Source organism: Ornithorhynchus anatinus, chromosome 5, assembly GCF_004115215.2.
Source record: "Ornithorhynchus anatinus isolate Pmale09 chromosome 5, mOrnAna1.pri.v4, whole genome shotgun sequence".
Taxonomy (NCBI): Eukaryota; Metazoa; Chordata; class Mammalia; order Monotremata; family Ornithorhynchidae; genus Ornithorhynchus; species Ornithorhynchus anatinus.
The window spans coordinates 82,439,714-82,461,665 of record NC_041732.1 but is presented as its reverse complement, the minus strand read 5'-3'; the positions used below and the strand labels follow the sequence as shown (position 1 = coordinate 82,461,665).

Genomic DNA, 21,952 nt, shown 5'->3' with positions numbered 1-21,952 from the left:
CCCAGTGAGGGACAGGGTGTATGTCTGACTTGATGAGCTCGTATCTACCCCACGCTTAGTACAGTACGTGACACGATGCATTCTTCTTATTATTCTTCTTAATTTATACGCCTTACTCACAGAGGATCTTCACTATGTAGGGCCTTTTAAATGGCACACATTTTAGTAGATGGAATTGGTTTGAAATCTTTAAGTTTAACCCATCAGATCTGCATCTGATTTGGTTTACGGGGGAAAAGACACTCTCCCCATCCCACAGAAATACTTTAACAGAATGGATCATAATAATAATGCTGGTATTGGATAAGCGCTTACTCTGTGCAGAGCACTGTTCTAAGCGCTGAGGGAGATACAGGGTCATCAGGTTGTCCCACGTGAGGCTCACAGTCTTAATCCCCATTTTAGAGATAAGGCAACTGAGGCACAGAGAAGTTAAGTGACTTGCCCACAGTCACACAACTGACAAATGGCAGGGCCGGGAGTCGAACCCATGACCTCTGACTCCGAAGCCCAAGCTCCTTCCACTGAGCCACGCTGCCAATTGCCTATAACAAATCCTGCAGCCACTCGGAGGAAAGTGACCGAAATCACTGCAACGATACATCGTCGAGTCCTTTGGGATATGCAGGCGAGTCAGAATATCTCCTAGATAAATGTCTCAGAGACTACAGTATGGCCATTTAAGAAATTCTAGCTGTGAGGCACCAAAATCAGATTTCCAGCCAGTAAAATGCATCACCTAGACCCAACGCAAAATGCACCGGCCTGTTAAGTTCCTTGAGGGCAGAGGTTGTCTCTTTAACTCTACGGCACTCTTCCAGGTGCTTAGTGTATTAATTTCTCTGCACAGATTAGGCACTAAAACTACTGATTGATCGATGGACACCCAAAACCTGTACTTGTATTCTTCCCTGAGTTGCCACCTCAAATCCAATGAGACTTGTTTTTTTAATCAGGTAAATGTTTATTCAAAATTATATGAAAGGGTCTTTCTCCATTATTAATACAAGCACTGTCTACAGTCTATGCTTAATCATAAAAAATGGACAGTTACGTTTGAAGTCCTTTGAGTTTAGAGGTCCTACGAGACTGAGCAGGAGGAGGTAGGCAGAGTGTTATTAAAAGCTACGCCTACATAGTAATAAAGCAATGATCCACCTTTCCAAAAGGCATTTTAAGAGGTTCTGACTTGCTCTCATATACGTTGCCTCTTCCATTCGTCACCAAAAAGATACATGATCCCAGTTAATGCGCCACAGTTACTTTTTAGTGTTTGCGATAATATCAACAACCCCTTAGTGAGGGAGAAAGGTGTGAACACAGGACAGGAAGCAATTGAAATCCTTTAAAATTCTGTCCTTCAAAGTCAGTCCAGTAAGGGCATATCATTCTCTGTCCATCTGTTTGCAGAACTGCTCCCCAAAATGATACCCGGTCCTCAACCCCTTCCTCCACCTTAAATCTGAAGAAATCGTTCTACTGCCCAAAGCAACAACCACGCATACGAGTGTTGGTTAGGTTCTCATTTATCTTCCGATCAGATTGCCCCCCCCACTTCTCCCCAGCCCCAGAGAAAACGGAAATAACTAGAAAGTCTCAGCAGGAACTCTTCCAAAGCGCCTGAATACAGAAGAGGATGGAGAACAGTCTTATTGGACTGGTGACAGTCGTCTCTTGCGGTTTCAGGATCAATCAAAAAATCACCTCCTTCTGGGCATCGATCCCTCCCACCACCCTTATATAAAAAGAACAATTAGTCCAACAATTTATATTATATTCGCAGGCTTCTCTTTTCCTTCCTCAGCGGCCGTTACAGGTAAAGCTGAAAATGCAGAAAATCAAGGGGTTTTTTTTCTAAATATCTGTAAACTGGGGCTGGTTAGGCCTGAACAAGAGGTGGTGTCAGAAGCTGATAAAGATTTCGGAAGCAGTAAAGACAAACTTGCACAACAGTCATCTAATTCAAAGAGCAGCATAGTACGATCAGTAATTAGTTCATTACCCAGGGAACGGACCAGGCGAATCAACGCAACCTTCTGAGACTTATAAAGAGATTGAATAAAAATTGCACCCCAATAAGTGCACAGCAGGAGAGTCTGTTTTTGGTTTTCGGGGCCAATGGGGAAGGGAATGGAGACCCATTAGGAATGACAGGTTAAAGTTCTCTTTCAAATGAGCCTGGGTTTCATTCGGGCAAAGGAGATGGTTATATTGGCGTCTTGATTTTGTCCGTCTGTTCCTCCGTACACCGGGTCCTACGGTCGGGGCCTTACGCTTCGGCCACGAAGAAGCGATACATCAAGGCCACGATGAGTGCTGACAAAGCCGGGATGACCCAATTGGACCACCAACTAGAAGAAATCGGTAAGAGAGTGAGAGAGATGGTAAGTCTTCCCCATCGGGCTAGATTCAGAGCAGACACAGTGTTAGTGCTCCCACATATTTCAAACCAGAGCCTTCTCTCCTCACAACTGGCATCCCCAGCCCTCAGACACTGGAGAAAAAAAAAGTCAATGGTATTTACTGAGCACTTACTGCGTGCAGAGCGCTATTTCGCACTTGGGAGAGTAGGTATACCCGTTCCCTGTCCACAGCAGGCTTACGGTCTAGAGAAAAATCTAGAATGTAAGTGCGTCTTCTAGACTGGAAGCTCGTTGTGGGCAGGGAATCAAGTGCTCATACATACGGAAATTCACTCTTATTGTTCCTCCTGTTCAAAAAAAAAAAAAGAAAAAAGAAAAGATACACTTTAGCTTTCTCTCTCAATAAAGCCGGAGCTTCAAGCAAAGACCACATTCTTGGTAACACTCTCGGCACTGCTGGGACGAGAACTATCACTTGGAAGAGGAAAATGTAGACAGGAAGAAATATACGGTCCCGTCAGGATAATACCGTTCCCAATCACGGATTCAATATGAACTTTTGGAATGCTTTTAAGCTCACCTCCTGAACTTGGCTGTGGGCAAAATTTAAAATCTGCAAAACACTACCAGCATATGAATTCACATTGGCATTCACAGTGGCAAAACAGTCAACCACACACACGGTCTTGGAACAGCTATTTTAACTTCAATCATTCCATACCTGTAATTATCCTCAACAGGAGTAACGAAGGATTCCTGAAAAATAATAAGAGGAATACAATTTACTTGATCAAAAAATGTCACGTCTGTATTTCAGCATTACTTGAGAACAATGCCAAAATGTTTTCATATAAAAAGTACAACACCTGTACTCGCAAGGAAAATTAATCACTGAAATATTTCGTGAATAATGCTTCCAAGCTGTACTCTACATACTATGAGGAAAATATAAACAGTAACTACTCTGTCTGAAACACAGATTTCTAAAACAGACCAATGAAGAAATAACATTGTCATTTTGGGGATGGGGCGTGATACTTTTATAAAAATCAGTTTGGGAGCATTTGTTTTTTGGCAGCACAGTTGGGATTTTCATTTTAGGTGTCTGACATTCAATTCAACAAAGAATAATGGTCAACATCTTACATTAGGAAGGAATAATGGACCTGAGTTATATTTTAAGAAAAATGAGTAAACAGAGAATCCAATTATTTTTGCATACCGCATTCATCAGGATGCTTCTGTCATCCTCAGCCCCCTCTGACCTCAAACTTATACTATGTAATTTAAATAGCAGGTCATCACCGATACTGAATCTGACGGCGAGCCTGCTGTATAAAAGCATCGTACAAAGCACGGGGGGAAATGCAGAAAAATAATAAAAACTGGAGATCCCTGCCCTCATGGAGCTTACAACCTAACTAGAAGCAAACTGATCAGATCACTCAATCGATGATATTTATTGAGCGCTTCCTGTGTGCAGTGCACTGTACTAAGCCCTTGACAGAGTACAACACAACAGAGTCGGCAGACACATTCCCAGCCCACAACTAGCTCACAGTCTAAACAATATTAAGAACAGGTGAGAATCGATACAAATACCGCATACAAAACAAATGATCCAGCCACGCATGAGCGTCGCCATATATCTTCTGGGTGAGGTGGCATTTAGAAAGGCTATGAAGGAGAGGAAGGATGTGGTTTGGGGAAGCCAAGGAAGGGTGGTGTTCCAGGTTGAGGAAATAACATGAGCCAGTGGGTCAGAGGTGAGAGAGAAAGTTGGGAGATCTGTTTGGGAGCAGGGAAAGGTATGGGCCAGGAAGGAGTGAGGTAAAAGATTAAGGGGATCTAACCAAAGGAGGATCTCGAAACCAACTGGAGGAATGTCTTCTTTTACAAAATAAGCAACTGGGAGCAATTGGAAGTTGTTTGTTTTTTAAATGGCATTTGTTAAACACTTAACCGTGTGTCAAGCACTGTTCTAAGTGCGAGGTAGAAAGCGTGGCTTAGTGGAAAAAGCCCGGGCTTGGGAGTCGGAGGTCGTGGGTTCTAATCCCAGCTTCACCACTTGTCAGATGTGTGACTTTGGGCAAGTCACCTAACTTCTCTGGGCCTCAGTGACCTCATCTGTCAAATTAGGATTAAGACTATGACCCTCACATGGGAGCGCCTAATTACCTTGTATCTATCCCGGCGCTTAGAACAGTGCTTGGCACATAGTAAGCGCTTAACAAATACCATCATTATTATTATTATAAGGTTGGCCAGTCCCTGTGCCACATGGGGCTCAGTCTAAATAGGAAGGAGGAGGATTTAATCCCCATTTTACAGAGAAGTAACTGAGGCTCAGAAAAGTTAAGTGACTTGCCCAAGGTCACACAGCAGGCAACTGGCAGAGCTGGGATTAGAACCCAGGTCCTCTGATTCCCAGGCCCAGGCTCTATCCCTTAGGCCGTGCCGCTTCTTTGAAAGTCTGAATGGGGAAGGATGTGCTCCAACCAGCCCTTTAGAAAGAAACGACACCGGGCCATTTTAAGTAGGCTACGGAAGAGGCCAGAGGCAGGAAGATCACTAAGAAGGCTGCTCCGGTAGTCCAGCCAACAGGGGATGAGGGCATGTACCAGTAAGGATGCAAAAAGAGTGGATGGGACTGTCCCAAGTGCTTAGTACAGTATACTGCACACAGTACAGGCTCAGCACACATCAACTTATTAAAGGGGTGAATCTGTGAAAGGCAGACTGAAGCACAAGAAGTAATAATAATAATAATGGTATTTTTTAAGCACTTATTACGTGCAGAGCACTGTTCTAAGTGCTGAGGGAGATACAGGGTAATCAGCTTGTCCCACGTGGGGCTCACGTTTCTTAAACCCCATTTTTACAGATGAGGTCACTGAGGCACATAGAAGTGACGTGACTTGGCCAAGGTCACACAGCAGGCAAGTGGCAGAGCGGGATTAGAACCCACAATCTCTGACTCCCAAGCCCGGGCTTCTTCCACTAAACCACGCTTCTTCTCTAATAATGTTGGTATTTGTTAAGTGCTTACTATGTGCAGAGCACTGTTCTAAGCGCTGGGGTAGATACAGGGTAATCAGGTTGTCCCACGTGAGGCTCACAGTCCTCATCCCCATTTTACAGATGAGACCACTGAAGCCCAGAGAAGTCAAGTGACTTGCCCACAACCACACAGCTGACAAGTGGCAGAACCGGCATTTGAACCCATGACCTCTGACTCCCAAGCCCGGGCTCTTTCCACTGAGCCACGCTTGAGAAGTCAAAAATGACAGCAAGGTGGTGAATCTGTGGAAGGTGGTCTCAAAATCATGAGAAAAAAATAATTGCATATGTTAAGTGCTTAGTATGGGTCAAGCACTGTTCTAAGCGCTGAGGTAGATATAAGTTATTCAGTCCCACGGGGCTCGGTCTTCATCCCCATTTTACACGAGGTAATTGATGCACAGAAGTTAAGTGATTTGCCCGAGGTCACCCAGCAGGCAAACGGTGGAGCTGGGATTAGAACCCAGGTCCTTCTGACTCCCAGGCTCGTGCTCTATCCACTAGGCAATGCTGCTTTAAGACAAACGGAGTTACGGGAGAAGACAAGGAGCACATTTTTAGCTGTATTAAGTTTAATGATCTCACTAAGAGGTCATGAGGACGTGCCTGTCCTGAAGGCTTTTGGTTCGCAAGCTCCTTGGATGCAAGGAATCTTCCCCATGTATGGATCTTTAAATTACATATTATAGATTTTTATTTATAGACTGTAAGTTCCTTGTGAGCAGGTAACGTGTCTGCCAACTCTGCTGTTTTGTACTCTCCTAAGCGCTTAGTCCAGTGCTCTACACAAAGTAGACACTCAAAATACAACCGGTTGACTTAATTGTGAGACTGCTCGGAGAGGTCGAGCTGGAGGTGTCAATCTGAAGATGGAGCTGAAACCGTACGAGAGAAATGCAAAGCGAAGAGTGGAAGACCCTGAACTGAGCCCTAAAATATACATGCAGTGGGAGCGGAAAGAGAGGAAGAAGAGCCAGGGAAGGAGACTGAGAAGCCGTGATCAGAGAGATAGGATCGGACCCTCTAATAATAATGTTGGTATTTGTTAAGCGCTTACTACGTGCCGAGCACTGTTCTAAGTGCTGGGGTAGATACAGGGTAATCAGGTTGTCCCACGTGAGGCTCACAGTTAATCCCCATTTTCCAGATGAGGTAACTGAGGCCCAGAGAAGTTAAGTGACTTGCCCACGGTCACACAGCTGACAAGTGGCAGATCCGGGAGTCGAACCCATGACCTCTGACTCCGAAGCCCAGGCTCTTTCCACTAAGCCACGCTGCTTCCGTGACCGTATGCTCATTGTGGGCGGGAATGTGTGTTATATTATACTCACCCAAGTGAGTACAAGTGCTCTGCACATAGGAAGTGATCAATAAATACCAATGCCTGATATATTGACCCAGGAGAACACTGTGCCTGGAAAACAAGACTGGAATGAGGTTTTAGGAAAGAGAAGGACTAGCACAGAGAAGAGGTAATTGCATTTTGCCAAGAGTAAATCAATCAATGGCATTTACTGGGAGCTTTCTATAATAATAATAAATATGGTGCTTGTTAAGTGCTTATTATGCACCAAACACTGTTCTAGGCATTGGAGTAGATCCAAATTAATCAGGTTGGACACGGTCCCTGTCCCACACTGGGCTCACACTTTTAATCCTCATTTTTTTTTTCCCAGATGAGGTAACTGAGGCATAGAAGTGTTAAGTGACTTCCCAAAGTCACACAGCAGACAGGTGATGGAGCGGAATTATTCATTCATTAGTATTTATTGAGCGCTTACTATGTGCAGAGCACTGTACTAAACACTTGGAATGTACAAATCGGTAACAGATAGAGACAGTCCCTGCCCTTTGACGGGCTTACGGTCTAATCGGGGGAGACAGACACTTGATCTTAGCCAAAAGGCCAAGGAATTAGAATTAGAGGAATCACTCCCAATTCCATTCTCAATCCACTACATCATACTGCTTCTAAAAATGATTATGGTATTTTTTAAATGCTTACTATGTGCCAGGCACCGTACTAAGCGCTGCAGTGGATAATAATAATGATGGCATTTGTTAAGCACTTACTATGTGCCAGGCACTGTACTAAGCGCTACGGTGGATACAAGCAAATCGGGTTGAACACAGGCCTTGTCCCGCGTGGGGCTCACTGTCCCGATCCCCATTTTACAGATGAGGTAACTGAGGCCCAGAGAAATGAAGCGACTTGCCCAGGGTCACACAGCACACAAGTGGCAGAGCCGGGATTAGGACCCATGCCCTTCTGACTCCCAGGCCCGTGCTCTACTCCTACCGCTTTACTGAGCGTTTGGGAGAGTTCAATACGACAGAATTGGCAGATGTATTCCCTGCCCGCAAGGAGAGGGAATCACTGGACAACTTTGTGACCGTGGTTTCAGTCAAGGTATGGGAGAAAATGCAGCTTCCAAGGGGTCCAGGAGTGAGCTAGAAGAGAAAGTGAGAGTAGCAGGGGTCTACAATCCAGGAGCAGAATCTTAACGGGAAGGGAAGGAGGGAGACGCAGGCAGAGAACTGCGGGGTGAAGTGGATCTGGACTTTTTTTTTTCCCCAAGCAAGAGAGGAGGGATCCACATCATGAAATCTAACTCAGTGACGTGAAATTCATCGTAACAGGCCCATATACTCCAGGAACGGCAGCCCGAAGACTTCACTAAAGGAATCTGGAAACAAAAATGAGATGTAAACTCTGTTAAGACAACGACCTTCTTTACCATCGGGATCTCCGCCAAAAACCTTCCCGCTGTTAACAGGAAAACAATATCGACCCTCTGAAAGAGTTGGATTACTCCAAGACATTTATAGGTAAACCAAACATTTCCAGGCCAAGAATTAGCGTCTTTCACACAGGGAAAATGATTAGCAATTGCTGCAAAATGCATGTAGCGCACGGCCTGAGGGGCTCTGATGCCACCATCTCCTTGCTGTAGCCCAAACTACGGAACAAAACAGTGTTGACCATCTGCTGTTTGCTGTGAGGCAAAGCGACACTCTGCAGTGCATATTAAGACTCTCTCATCGCAGGAAGAAAGGCAGAGACCTGTCAGGGAAGCCAACAGCAAGCAAAGAAAGAGTTCAATTAGTTAGTCCCACCAACCTGGAAGAGTATCCTTTAAGACGCCTGACACAGTGGGGGGGGGGAAAAATGCGATATTTTTAAAAACAGCTACTCATTTAAACCTCTAACAACAACAAAAAAATCCCAAACCTTAAAAAAGCAGAGAAAACATTCCCAACTCCATAAAGGGTTTGTATCGCACGGAGTGCGAAGTTTCGATAAATTACTAGAAAAGGAACCCACCCAAAATTTTCAGATTCTGAATTTAAAGATCTTCCACCTAGATTCGGTTAAATTATCACTTTTACTCACATGATTGGCTCCGCTACATAATCCCCCCACAACAGATTTTTGAGGAGGAATTTCAAGATGACTTTGGTAAGCAGTGAAAACGGTGTGCAGGGGTAGGAAGAGAAGGGTCAGAAGGAGCTAATTACAGGCTTGTGCTACTGAGCAATTTCTTCTTTGTAACGTGAGGACGTGGGGGCAAGAAAATATAAAGGGTCATAACACGGAAAAGCCGCACATACAGGCTTGTGGTCAAGATGGGGAGTTTCTTCCTTGAAAAATGGCTGCTGTGCTGGGAAGGAAAAGGAGAAAAGATCCAGGAGGGGCTGCCTTAATTTTTTGAGGGCCAATTTAATGAAGTTCTTGGGAAGGTGTATACAAAGTAGAGGTCTCTTCCTTCTCTCCTTTTTTTTTTCTCTCCCTCCACCACACCTTTCCTCTTTTTTCAGCTACTCCCTTTCTTGTTATAATTCCCCATAATAGCTCCTTCTCTGCCCTGGGTTGGGAAAATTACGTCCAGAGTGGGCCAATTATGCAAGCAGATATGGTATTTTAGACACACCTACAAATGATTCAACAAATGTTGGCTGAGTTTTAGAAAAGCTACTATTTGAAAGCTATTTTCTCCTGTTAGTTTGGCGCTTGCCTATGTCTCTACCTTTCTGTTATCAATCAACCGTATTTACTGAGGGCTTACTGTACTAAGCGCTTGGGAAAGTACAATACAACAGCTTTAGAAGACATGTTCCCCATCCACAAAGATCTTTGCAAATTATCACAGGATTCATTTGAGGCAAATCACCTTACCTTAAATTTACTCTCAGCAGAGACACAATGAGTTTTGCTATTTTATGGTATTTGTTAAGTGCTTACTATGCGCCAGGAACTTCTCTAATAATAATAATAATGATGATGGCATTTGTTAAGCACTTACTATGTGCAAAGCACCGTTCTAAGCACTGGAGAGGATACAAGGTGATCAGGTTGTCCCACACGGGGCTCACAGTCTTAATCCCCATTTCACAGATGAGGTAACTGAGGCACAGAAGTTAAGTGACTTGCCCAAAGTCACACAGCTGCCACGTGGCAGAGCTGGGATTCGAACCCATGACCTCTAACTCCCAAGCCCGTGCTCCTTCCACTGAGCCACGCTGCTTTTCTAGGCGCTGGGTTAGATACAAGCTATCAGGTCTCATGCATCAGTCCATGCGGGGCTCACAGTCGAAAACCCTATTTTACAGATGAGGTAACTGAGGCACAGAGGAATTAAGTGCAGATGCCCAAGGTCACACAGCAGACAAGTGGCAGAGCCAGAATTAGAACCCAAGTCCTTCGGACTCCCAGGCCCATGATTTATCTATTGGGGCACACCGCTCCTCAGCTCTAAACCATTTATTTGAAGTTGTTAAAAAGTTCCCCGGGCTTCTTCACAGCCTGGGAGTCTGATTAGCTTGTTGTATCTACCCCAGAGCTTAGTACAGTGCCTAGCACAAAATTATAATTCACCCCCTTCAAAGCCTTACTGAAGGCATATCTCCTCCAAGAGGCCTTCCCAGACTAAGCCTCATTTTTCCTCATCTCCCAGTCCCTTCTGCGTCACCCTGCCTTGCTCCCTATGCTCTTCCCCCCTCTCCCAGCACCACAGCACTTATATATAGATCTGTAATTTTATTTATTTGCATTGATGTCTGTTTATTTCTATTGATGTCTGTCTCCCCTGCCCCCAGACTGTGAGCTCGTTGTGTGCAGGGACTGTCACTCTTTACTGTTATATTGTACTTTCCCAAGCGTTTAGTACAGTACCGCACGCAGTAAGCACCTAATACGATAGAATGATCACCATCATCATAATTATGGTATTAGTTATTATTATTAATTGTATTTATTGAACATTTATTGTGTGCAAAGCACTGTACTACATGCTTGGAAGAGTACAAAATAACATTAAACAAATTCCTTGCTCACAACGAGCTCAGGGTTTAGTTGTTAAGCACTCACTATGTGCCAAGCACCGGATTAAGCACTGGGGTAGAGACAAAATAATCAGGTCCCACAAGGACTCAGCCTAAGAAGGAGGGAGAACAGTTATTAATAATAATAATAATAATAATAATAATAATAATAATAATAATAATGTTGGTATTTGTTAAGCGCTTACTACGTGCAGAGCACTGTTCTAAGCACAGGGGGAGATACAGGGTAATCAGGTTGTCCCACAAGGGGCTCACAGTCTTAATCCCCATTTTACAGATGAGGTAACTGAGGCACAGAGAAGTTAAGTGACTTGCCCACAGTCACACAGCTGCCAAGTGGTACAGCCGGAATTCGAACCCATGACCTCCGACTCCCAAGCCCGGGCTCTTTCCACTGAGCTACGGTTCTGCACATGAGAGGCACAGAGAAGCTGAATGATTTGCCCAATGTCACACAGCAGGTAAACTGGGATTAGAATCCAGGTACTATGACACCACGAGCGCTTAACAAACATTATAAAAGAAAAAAAAAGTCATAGTCAAAAAGACAGGGCTCTGCCCAAACCGAATCTTCAAATCATGTCCACATAGAGTAGGTACCACTGTTAAAATTACATGAAAACGTCAGGCTTCGCAACTGATGAGTCTAGGATTTCTGCCCTGACAGACGAAAGAACACTCCAAAAGTATCGTGAGACAGTCCTCACGGCCCAAACTGGCCTGCTCACACTTTCCAACCTTTAACTACCATTCGTTATTATTTCTTAAAATCATTTTCATCCCTTTAAAAAAAAAACAGCCACCAGCAGCAAACCAGATCCAGAACTCATCTCCTGACAGGAAGAGGACTTGAAGACCAGGGATCTCAAAAATCTGAAATTCTCGTCAGAAAGGTGCTTTGTCGTGCCGCTCGGGCGCTTTGTTTTTTAATGGTATTTGTTAAGCATTTACTATATGCCAGGTTTTGTTCTCGACGCTGGGAGAGATGCAAGTTAATCAGGTCGGACACAGTCCATGCCCCACGTGGGGCTCACCGTCTTAATCCTCGTTTTACAGATGAGGTAACTGAGGCCCAGAGAAGTGAAGTGACCTGCCCAAGGTCACACAGCAGACACGTGGCAGAGCCGGGATTAAAACCCAGGTCCTCTGACTCCTAGGCCCGTGCTCTTAGGAGAAGCAGCGTGGCTTAGTGGAAAGAGCACGGGGCTTGGGAGTCAGAGGTCATGGGTCCTAACCCCGGCTCTGCCACTTGTCAGCTGTGGGACTCTGGGGAAGTCACTTCACTTCTCTGTGCTTCAATTGCCTCATCTGTAAAATGGGGATTAAGACCGTGAGCCCCAAGTGGGATAATCTGATTACAGTGTTTGGCACATAGTAAGCGCTTAACAAATACCATCATTATTATTATTATTTCCAGTAGGCCCGGCTGACCTGAGTTGTCGAGGGGCCCTTCTGAGGAGGGTGCCTCACTATCCTGAGCCCACAAGTAGGGTCCCACGGGGTTGAAATCAATCCGACCCCCAGTTGTCCCGGTGGACCGGAAGTGGGGTGGAAGGGCTGGCGGAATCCAGAGTGGGTGAAAAACACCCCGGCAACAGGGGGCCGGAGATGGAGCTGACCCCTCGGCCCTTCCTCCGCCGCCTTTTCTATTCCAGGGGGTGGAACAAAGAGTCCTAGGAATCCAGGACTTGGTGTTAAGTGACTCCCCCACAGTCACACGGCAGGTTGACAGCACAGATCGCACTCGAACCCGGGTCCTCTGGTCCCTACACTGGCGCTCTGCCGCTCCGTCACACCTCTTCCCCTAACGGATGAATAATGATAATAACACTAATGATGGTATTTGTTAAGCACTTATGTGCCAGGCACTGTCCTAAGCGCTGGGGTAGGTACGAGGTAATCAGGTTGTCCCACGTGGGGCTTAGAGTCTTAATCTCCATTTTACAGTTGAGGGAACTGAGGCACGGAGAGGTTAAGTGGTTTGCCTAAAGCCACTCAGCAGACAAGTGGTGGAGCCGGGTTTAGAACCCACATCCTGACTCCCTAGCCCATGTTGTTTCCATTAAGCCTTGCTGCTTCTCCAATGAATAATGAATTTGTCCCCATGCCTCCAACCTGAATGCAGAGCCTCAGACTGCTCGGCCATCCTGACTCGTTCTTCGTTTGGGCTTCACCATCCCAAACGTTAATAGCGTGATTACTTAGATCTTCATAACACTAAGAAAGGGGAAGAATGATAAGTTTAAATTTAAAAAATCTCGAATAAGCCTCGAGGAGTCAGTCAATCAGATTTACTGAGTACTTCCTGTGGGCAGAGCACTGTACTAAGCACTTGGGAGAGTACTATATAACAATACACAGACACATTCTCTGCCCACACTTACAATCTAGAGGGAACGACGGGTATTAATAAGTGGGAAATGCATTCCATAATTTGGGTCTGAATAATAATAATAATTATGGTATTTGTTAAGCGCTATGTGCAGAGCACTGTTCTAAGCACTGGGGTAGATACAGGGTAATCAGATTGTCCCTCGTGGGGCTCACATTTTTTTTTTAAATCCCCATTTTTACAGATGAGGTAACTGAGGCACAGAGAAGTTAAGTGACTTGCCCAAAGTCACACAGCAGACAAGTGGCGGAGCCGGGATTAGAACCCACGACCTCTGACTCCAAAAGCCCATGCTCTTTCCGCTAGGCCACGCTGAATACTGGAGTTTCAAGTGGGGAAGACTGGTGAAAGGTGAAATTTGCCCTTAAGACCAGGTGGCTACTGATAGAGGTGGAGTGTGGCCTAGCAGACAGAGCATGGGCCTGAGAGTCAGAAGGATCTGGGTTCTAATCCCGGCTTTGCCGCTTGTCTGTGTGACCTTGGGCAAATCATTTCACTTCTCCGTGCCTCAGTTACCTCCTCTGTAAAATGGGGATTATGACGGTGAGCCCCACGTGGGACAAGAACTAATCCAACTTGACTAGCTTGAACCTACTCCAACGCTTGGTATTATGCCTGGCACATAGTAAGTGCTTAACAGATACGATTGTTGACTGATAAAGAAAAAATAGCAAAGTGGGACTAATTGGAGCAAAAGGTCCTAGTAAAGTGAGAAATAATATGGCCCAGGGGACAGAGCACAGGTCTGGGAGCCAGAAGGCCTTGCGTTCTAATCCTGGCTCTGCCATCTGTCTGCTGTGTGACCTGTGGCAAATTACTTTACTTCTCTGTGCTTCGGTTACCTCATCTGTAAAATGGGGATTCCCATGCGGGACACTGACTGTGCCCACCCTGACTAGCGCAAACCTACCCCAGTGCCCAGAACGGTGTCTGGCACAAAGTAAGCGCGCAACCTGTATCATAAAAAAATGAAATTTTTAAATAAGGTGCTAAAAAACTTGCCAGGTTCTGTGGTTAGGATCTAAAATACCCTCTGTGAACCTGCAAGTCCAACCTAGAATTTTCCTTAGCCGTCTAGGAGAGGCCCTGACTTGATCTATGCTCGACGAAAAGCCACCGGGTAATTATGTCAGGATCCAAGCCAAGGTGAGCTTTCAGCTTCAACTATTTAAATCGTTGCAGCAACTCCCTGGTCCACCTGAGCCAGGGAAAACTGACTTAGGTGTAACTCCTCCAAGTGGATGAACGTGTCTGGGAAGCTCCCAAAACCAGCCCCGCACAGACAGACACACTAACTTACCTTTCTTTTTTGAAATGGTATCTGTTAAGCGCTTACTCTGTGCTAAGCACCGGGGCTGATACAAGCTAATCAGGATGGACAAGGTCCTTGTCCCCCACGGGGCTCATAGTCTTAATCGCCATTTTACAGAAGACGTAGCTGAGGCACAGAGAAGTTCAATAAGTTGCTCAAGGTTGCACAGCAAACAAGCGGAGGAGCCAGCATTAGAATGCAGGTCCTTCTGACGCCCAGGCCTGTGCTCTATCCACTAGGCCAAGTTGCTTCTCAAGACCTCAGGGAAGCAAGCCCAGGCCCAGAAAAAGGCAAAGTAAGTCTGATGATGACACGTAATTTTTATTAAACTAGTGGTTAGCGGAGGACTCCTACTTTTAAAAATACCGTTTTTTAGGGCTTCCACTGGACAAGATATGAAACCTCAGTTTTAGGTGAATTGGAGAAGCAGCTTGACCTAGTGGAAAGAGCCCAGGCCTGGGAATCAGAGTCCGTGGGTTCTAATCTCGGCTCTGCCCACGTCTGCTGTGTGACCTTGGGCAAGTCACTTCACTTCTCGGTGCCTCAGTCACCCCAACTGTAAAATGGGGATCAAGACTGTGAGCCCCATGAGGGACAAGGACTGTGTCCAACTTGATTACCCCATATCTATCCCAGCACTTAGAACAAACAGTGCTGGGCGCATATTAAGCCCTTTAACAAATACCCAAATTATTATTATTATTAGAGAAAGATCCAGTTTATCTGGATGATCTTAATTCTCATCTCAACAAGAACAGTTTGTTCTGTTCATATCTGCCTAACCGTCTGTGCCGTCCAAGTGACATCATACTTAATGTTTTGAAAATGATCCTTGTCCTCTAATTTACAATAGATAAAATGCCCACAATAGGTTCCAGTACTAGCTCTTAGTCCTTAATGTGTCAGTATAAATGAATGCCTTGAGTTTGAAACAAATCGATCCTCTTACCACTGGCTTCTTCAGTTTCGATCTGTCATCCTGCAACAGAAAACACAGAGCGTGTTAAGAGTACGTGGACTCGAGCCGCTGCCGATTACGTCCCACGCCTCTCCCCCTTCCATCCCCATCTCTACCGGACCGCCACGCTGCCTCTCCACGATCCAGCCCCGGTTCTCTTTCTGCTTCCCCGGGGAACCTCCCCGCCAACCCGCCTTTGGGCATCTCGGAGGGACTTGGAAAATCAGCCACGGCCCGGCGCCGCTTCCACAAAACCTCAGGAAGACTGTGGTGGCCGCCGTTCCGACTACGGAGTGAGTTGTGAGGAGCCTGAAATTCTGCTCCGCTAGCTGCAGTGTCCTCCTGATCTTTTTGTAGTCATTCATTCATTCAATTGTATTTCTTGAGCGCTTCCTGTGTGCAGGGAGTGTACAATACAATAACAGACACATTCCCTGCCCACAGTGAGCTTACAGTCTAGAGGGGGAGAGAGGCATTAATATAAATAAATACAATACAGATATCTACATAAGTGTTGTGGCGCTGGGAGGGGGGATGAATAAAGGGGGCAAGTCAGGGTGATGCAGGAGGGGGAGAGAGGGAAGAGGAAAGGAGGGCTTAGTCAGGGAAGGCCACTTGAAGGAGATGTGCCTTCCATAATAAGGCTTTGGTTATGTCTTTACGTTGGCTTAGTGCTTTGTTTTCATCGCGCCTTAAACATCTGTGGCCTGTCCCCCCTTTTATTCTTAGATTATGAGCCCCCAAAAGCGACAGAGACCATGTTTAATTCCCCTCTAATAATGTTGGTATTTGTTAAGCGCTTACCCTATGTGCAGAGCACTGTTCTAAGCCCTGGGGGGATACAAGGTGATCAGGTTGTCCCACGTGGGGCTCCCAGTTTTAATCCCCATTTTACAGATGAGGTAACTGAGGCACAGAGAAGTCAAGCGACTTGCCTAAAGTCACACAGCTGGCAAGCGGCGGAGCCGGGATTCAAACTCATGACCTCTGACTCCCAAGCCCGGGCTCTTGCCACTGAGCCACGCTGCTTCTCTAGATTAAGCTCGGTGTGGGCAGGGAACATGTCTACCAACTCTGTTACCCAAACACTTAATACAGCGTTCTGCGCCCAGTAAGCGCTTAAAATCAATGCAAGCGCCCTATGTGGTTTTTCCCAGGGCTTAATACACACCGGTATGCACTTAATGCAGACGTACACTACAACAATCTGGCCCTGTGAAATAATGTCATGTCTGAAAAACTCACTTTGCTATTCGCATAGTTTTTCCAACAACTGGAGCGTTTTTGGCATCGAACTCGGTTGTGAAAGGCCAGGCGTCAACTGCCACGGTTTTCCTTAGAAAGTATTGTGACATAGCTCTGTGTGGAGGAGGACTCCAACCACAGTTCAAGGTTGTGACAGGACAACTGAACCCTGCCAGGGGCTGTGGACCGAGGCATTCATTCTAAGGGAGGGCTGGCTAGAGCGCGGGCCTGAGAGTCCGGAGGATCTGGGTTCCAATCCCGACCCACCACTCGCCCGCTGGATGACCTTAGGCAACTCACTTGGCTTCTCCGGGCCTCAGTTACCTCATCTATAAAATGGGGATTAAGATTGTGAACCCCATGTGGGACATGGACCGGGTCCAATCTGCCAGTGCCCGGCACAAAGTAAACACTTAGATACCATAATTATTATTACTATCCCAGTGTTTGGTACAATGCCTGGCACATAGTAAGGGCTTAACAAATACCATAAAAAGGGGGCCTCTGGCTTAGAGGATCACAGAAGAGGCCCACAGGGCTTTTGACTGATCTACCCATCTCTCTGAGAATGCAGCGGCTGTGTTCTTGCAAAACTCTAAACTAAGGAAACTTCTGTGTTGGAGAACTCTTTTTTTTTTCTTTGTGGTATTTGTTAAGTGCTCTGTGCCAGGGACTTTTGTAAGAGCTGGGGCTTTTACAATTTAATCAGGTTGGACACAGTCCACGTTCCATGTGGAGTTTACAATCTTAATTCCCTTTTATCAGTTGAGGGATTCAAGGCACAGAGAAGTTAAAGTGACTTGTCCAAGGTCACAGAGCAGACAAGTGGTGAATCTGGGATTAGAACCCAGGTCCTTCTGACTCCCAGGACCATGCATGCTCTATCCACTAGGCCATGCTCCAACTCTCTCCTTGATCCAGTGGATAGATCACAGCCTGGAAAGTCAGAGGAGCTGGATTCTAATCCTGACTCTGCCACTTCCCTGCTGTGTGAGCTTGGGCAAGTCGCTTCACTTCTCTGTGTTCCAGTTTCTTAACCTACAAGATGAGGAATCAATACCTGTTCTCCTCTCCACTACCGTGAGCCCCTTATAGGTCAGGGGCTGTGTTCAACCTGATTACCTTGTGTCTCTATCCCAGCACTTGGCACAGCGCTTGACACATAATAAGGCACTTAAATACCACAAATGTTAGTATTCTGACACTGCCCTCGTGTGTCTTACTTCTTCTGACTCCGCGATGCGCCGTATCCGAATTAATACATTCTGCCAGGCGAACGATCCCCAATTCCCTACCCGCACTTTAGCCAAAACACAAAGCGAAGACACAAATCTCACCAAAGTAAAAATAAGAAAAGCCACAAAGAGTGGAAGATCAGATGTAAACAGGATATGGGGCAGGACAAAAGAGGTTTGAAAAGTACCCTGTCAGGGATGCCAAAGTTAACAACAAAAGATTCTTCAAATAATTGAGAGCATTAGCCAAAATTCAGGCTACTTAACAGTTGTGAGGTAAAAGATGTAGTCAGAGATGGAAAGGAGAGCGCTTCAATGAATTCTTGATGATGTTACAGATGCCTACCCCAAAACTGTTTGGTTTTTTTAGCCAACAAAGTGGAAACAGCATGGCCTAGTGGAAAGAGCAAAGGCCTGGGAGTCAGCGGCCCTGAGTTCTAATCCCAGCTCTGCCACTTGCCTGCTATGTGACCGTGTCAAGTCACTTAATTTCTCTATGCCTCAGTTTCCTCATCTGTAAAACGGGGATTCAATACAAGTTCTCCTTCCTACTTCTACTGTGACCCCCCCATGTGGGACGGGGATTGTGTCTGACTTAATTATGTTGTATCTAACCCAGCACTCTAAAATGGAAACTCATTATGGGAAGGGAATACGTCTGTTTATTGTATTCTCCCAACCACTTAGTACAGTGCTCTGCACACAGTAAACGCTCACTAAATGCAAATGAATGAATGATGGTAATGGGAATTCCAGTGGGGATCCTGGGGATTAGTGGCTGGAGAGTTTCACTTCTATGCCGGGAAAACTGGAAGGCTTTCTAAGTTTAGGATCAGTGAGCGCTTAGAAAAGTGCTCTTCTGGCATTCATTCTTGAGCAGGGAGGTGGGTATGGAGAAGGAGCGTGGCCTAATGGAAAGTGCGTGAGCCTGAATACCAAGTTTCCCAGAGGGTGTACTCACCGGATGAACCTCCCCTATGATGAATGACTTTGACAATTCTTGGGCATCTGTGGAGTGCCCCACATCTTCGAAGCTTTCCGTGGCATCTTGGCCAGCTTGTTCCCGTAGAACTTCTTCCCCACCAGGATGCTAATCAAGGCAAAACCGGACACAGTTAGGGGAAAGCAAACCAAAGTCAGCATGATGATCCAGAATGATCCAGAAACCTCAATCCAACTGAGAACAAGGATAGTAAATAGGCAGTGACTGAAGGAATACAAATTCTGCATTAAAAAAACAATTATTGGAAACTGCAAATAAGTTTAAAATTGTTCCTCCCAAAGTAGTTCCCTTGAATTCCCCATGGACCTTACTTTTTAATTTTTTTTATGGGATTTGTGAAGCGTTTACTATGCGCAAGCACTGTTCTAAGCGCTGGGGTAGATATGTCACCCATGGGGCTCACCGTCTTAATCCCCATTTTAAAGATGAGTTAAGTGAGGCACAGAATTTAAGTGATGTACCCAAGGTCGCACAGCAGACAAGGGCAGAACCGGCACTAGAACCCAGATCCTTCTGACTCCCAAGCCCCTGCTCTATCCACTAGGCCATGCTGCTTCCCCCAACTACTTCGGGTTCTCGACGCAGTAAAAGTTAAAATCAATGTACACTTTCTTTCAAACCTACCTATCAACATTAGTCTGGCAAAGCCCAGCTTCCCGGTACTGGTCGGTCTGCAGAGCCGGCTCCGTGGGGCCTAGGCTCTAACCACCAAGTCCCATTCATTCATTCTTTCAATCGCATTTACTGAGCACTTGCTGTGTGCAGAGCACTGTACTAAGCGCTTGGAAAGTATAATTCAGCATTAGAGAGAGACACACCTGCCCACACCGGGCTAACAGTCTACAAGGGAGAAGACAGACATTAAAACAAGTAAACAGGCATCAATATAAATAAATAGAATTATAGATATAGACACATCTAGGCAGGAAACGAGCATCAATATAAATAAAATGTATTATAGATATACACAAATAGACTTGAGTGTTGTGGGGCGGGGATGGGGGAAGCAAGGTGAGGTGATGCTGAAGGGAGGGGGAACTGAGGAAAAAGGGTGCTTAGTCTGGGAAGGCGTCTTGGAGGAGGTGTGCCTTCAGTAGGGCTTTGAAAGCGGGGGGGGGGGGGGGGGAAGAGTGATTGGTGGATTTGAGGAGGGAGGGCGTTCCGGGCCAGAGGTAGGACGTGGGCCAGGGGTCGACGGTGGAACAGAAGAGATCGAGACACAGTGAGGAGGTTAGCGGCAGAGGAGTGGAGCGTCTGGGCTGGGATGTAGAAGGAGAGAAGGGAGGTGAGGTAAGAAGGGCTAAGGGGATACAGAGCTCTGAAGCCAAGAGTGAGGAGTTTTTGTTTGATATGGACATTTATAGGCAACCACTGGAGAGTTTTGAGGAGGGGGGTGACATGCCCTGAACTTTTCTGTAGAAAGATAATGCGGGCAGCAGAGTGAAGCGTGGACTGAAGTGGGGAGTGGCAGAGGTTGGGAGGTCAGAAAGGAGGCTGATGCAATAATCCAGTCGGGACAAGATGAGCGATTGTACTAACACGGTAGCGGTTTGGACGGAGAGGAAAGGGCGCATCTTGGTGACATTGTGAAGATGAGACTGGCAGGTTTTAGTGACGGATCGGATCTGTGGGGTGAATGAGACAGCGGGGGCCAGGATGACACGAAGGTCGCGGGCTCGTGGGACGGGAAGGGTGGTTGTGCGGTGCACAGTGACGGGAAAGTTCGGGAGGGGACGGGGTTTGGACAGGAAGATAAGAAGCTCTGTCTTGGACAGGTTGAGTTTTAGGTGGTAGGAGGACATCCAAGTAGAGATGTCCCCACCAAGCAGGAGGGGCTTCCATCTTGATGGAGGCACGGGCACACCCCTTTGTAAGAGAGGAGACAGCTCCCAAAGCAGACAACCAACCAGCCTGGCTCAGTGGATGTGGCTCGGGTCTGGGAGTCAGAAGCACCTAAATTCTAATCCCAGCTCTGCACATCTTTGCCGGGCGACACACTAGGGAAGACCCATAAATGAGGCATCGGGGCAGAAACAGGAAATGGTGATGGCATGCTGTCCGCGTTCTCCACAGGTAGTTTGAAAAACAGACAGCGCAGGCAGTTTCCAAACCTGACCCTTTTTCTTACGATCAGGTTCGGCTTTTTTCTTCTGATCCGCTATCGGTCTGCCCACGGTTGAACCTGAATGCGGAGAAGATGAGGCTCTGACTGACATGTAGCCATGGACACCAGTGAATCAATCGGTCAATGGCATTTACTGAGCTCTTACTGTGTGCCGAGCACTGTACTAAGCGCTTGGGAGAGTACAATATAACAGGGTTGGTAGACACGTTCCCTGTCCACAATGAGCTTGCAGCCCAGTCCAAGAGGAAAAAGGCTGAAAAGAGGCATTCATCCCTTCCTTTATAAAAACTGACAGCAAGTTCCTCAATGAAGACCCACATTATTCTTTTCAAAATGTTCCGGGTAAACATTTTTCCGGTAAAAACTAAACTTACCCTTTCCATTACCACAGCAAAAATATAACTACATTAGCACAGCGAAGTGGATAGAGCACAGACCTGGGAATCACAGTGCTCTGCACATAGTAAGCGCTCAATAAGTACGATCGACTTAAGGTCATGGGTTCTAATCCCAGCTCAGCCACTTGTCTGCTGTATGACCTTGGGAAAATCTCTTCACTCCTCTGGGTTTCAGTTCCCTCATCTGTAAAATGGGAATTTAAACTGTGAGTCCCATGTGGGACAGGAACTATGTCTAACCCAAATTACCTGAATCCTCCCCAGCGCTTGGTACAGTGCCTGGAACATAGCAAGCACTTAAATACCACAATTATTATTATTCTTATTATGGTTAGCACCTATGCTGAACATTTTATTGCAGCAGAATATTCCAATCAAACCAAAAATGAGAGAAACAGAAGCTCTGGTTTCAGGATACTCCAGCTCCAGGGTCTAAAGCTCTTAGAACGCTTGCAAATAATTTAATAAATGCAATCAACAATAATAATAATAATAATGCTGGTATTTGTTAAGCGCTT

The 21,952-nt window shown here is 46.0% G+C and overlaps 1 protein-coding gene across 2 annotated transcripts in view; it reads right to left on the bottom strand.

Moving 5' to 3' along the window:
- Positions 1–943: 943 nt before the first annotated feature.
- The window catches only part of LOC100075566 (cytochrome b5), a 59,325-nt gene continuing 38,316 nt past the window's right edge, over positions 944–21,952 (bottom strand). For both annotated transcript variants that reach the window (XM_029065422.1, XM_029065423.1), the window contains exons 2-5: positions 18,870–18,998; positions 15,420–15,449; positions 3,085–3,119; positions 944–2,351 (exon numbers count right to left, since the gene is read on the bottom strand). In XM_029065422.1, the coding sequence (XP_028921255.1) occupies positions 2,270–2,351; positions 3,085–3,119; positions 15,420–15,449; positions 18,870–18,998 (276 nt within the window). In that variant the 3' untranslated portion in view covers positions 944–2,269. The remainder of the gene's footprint in view (positions 2,352–3,084; positions 3,120–15,419; positions 15,450–18,869; positions 18,999–21,952) is intronic.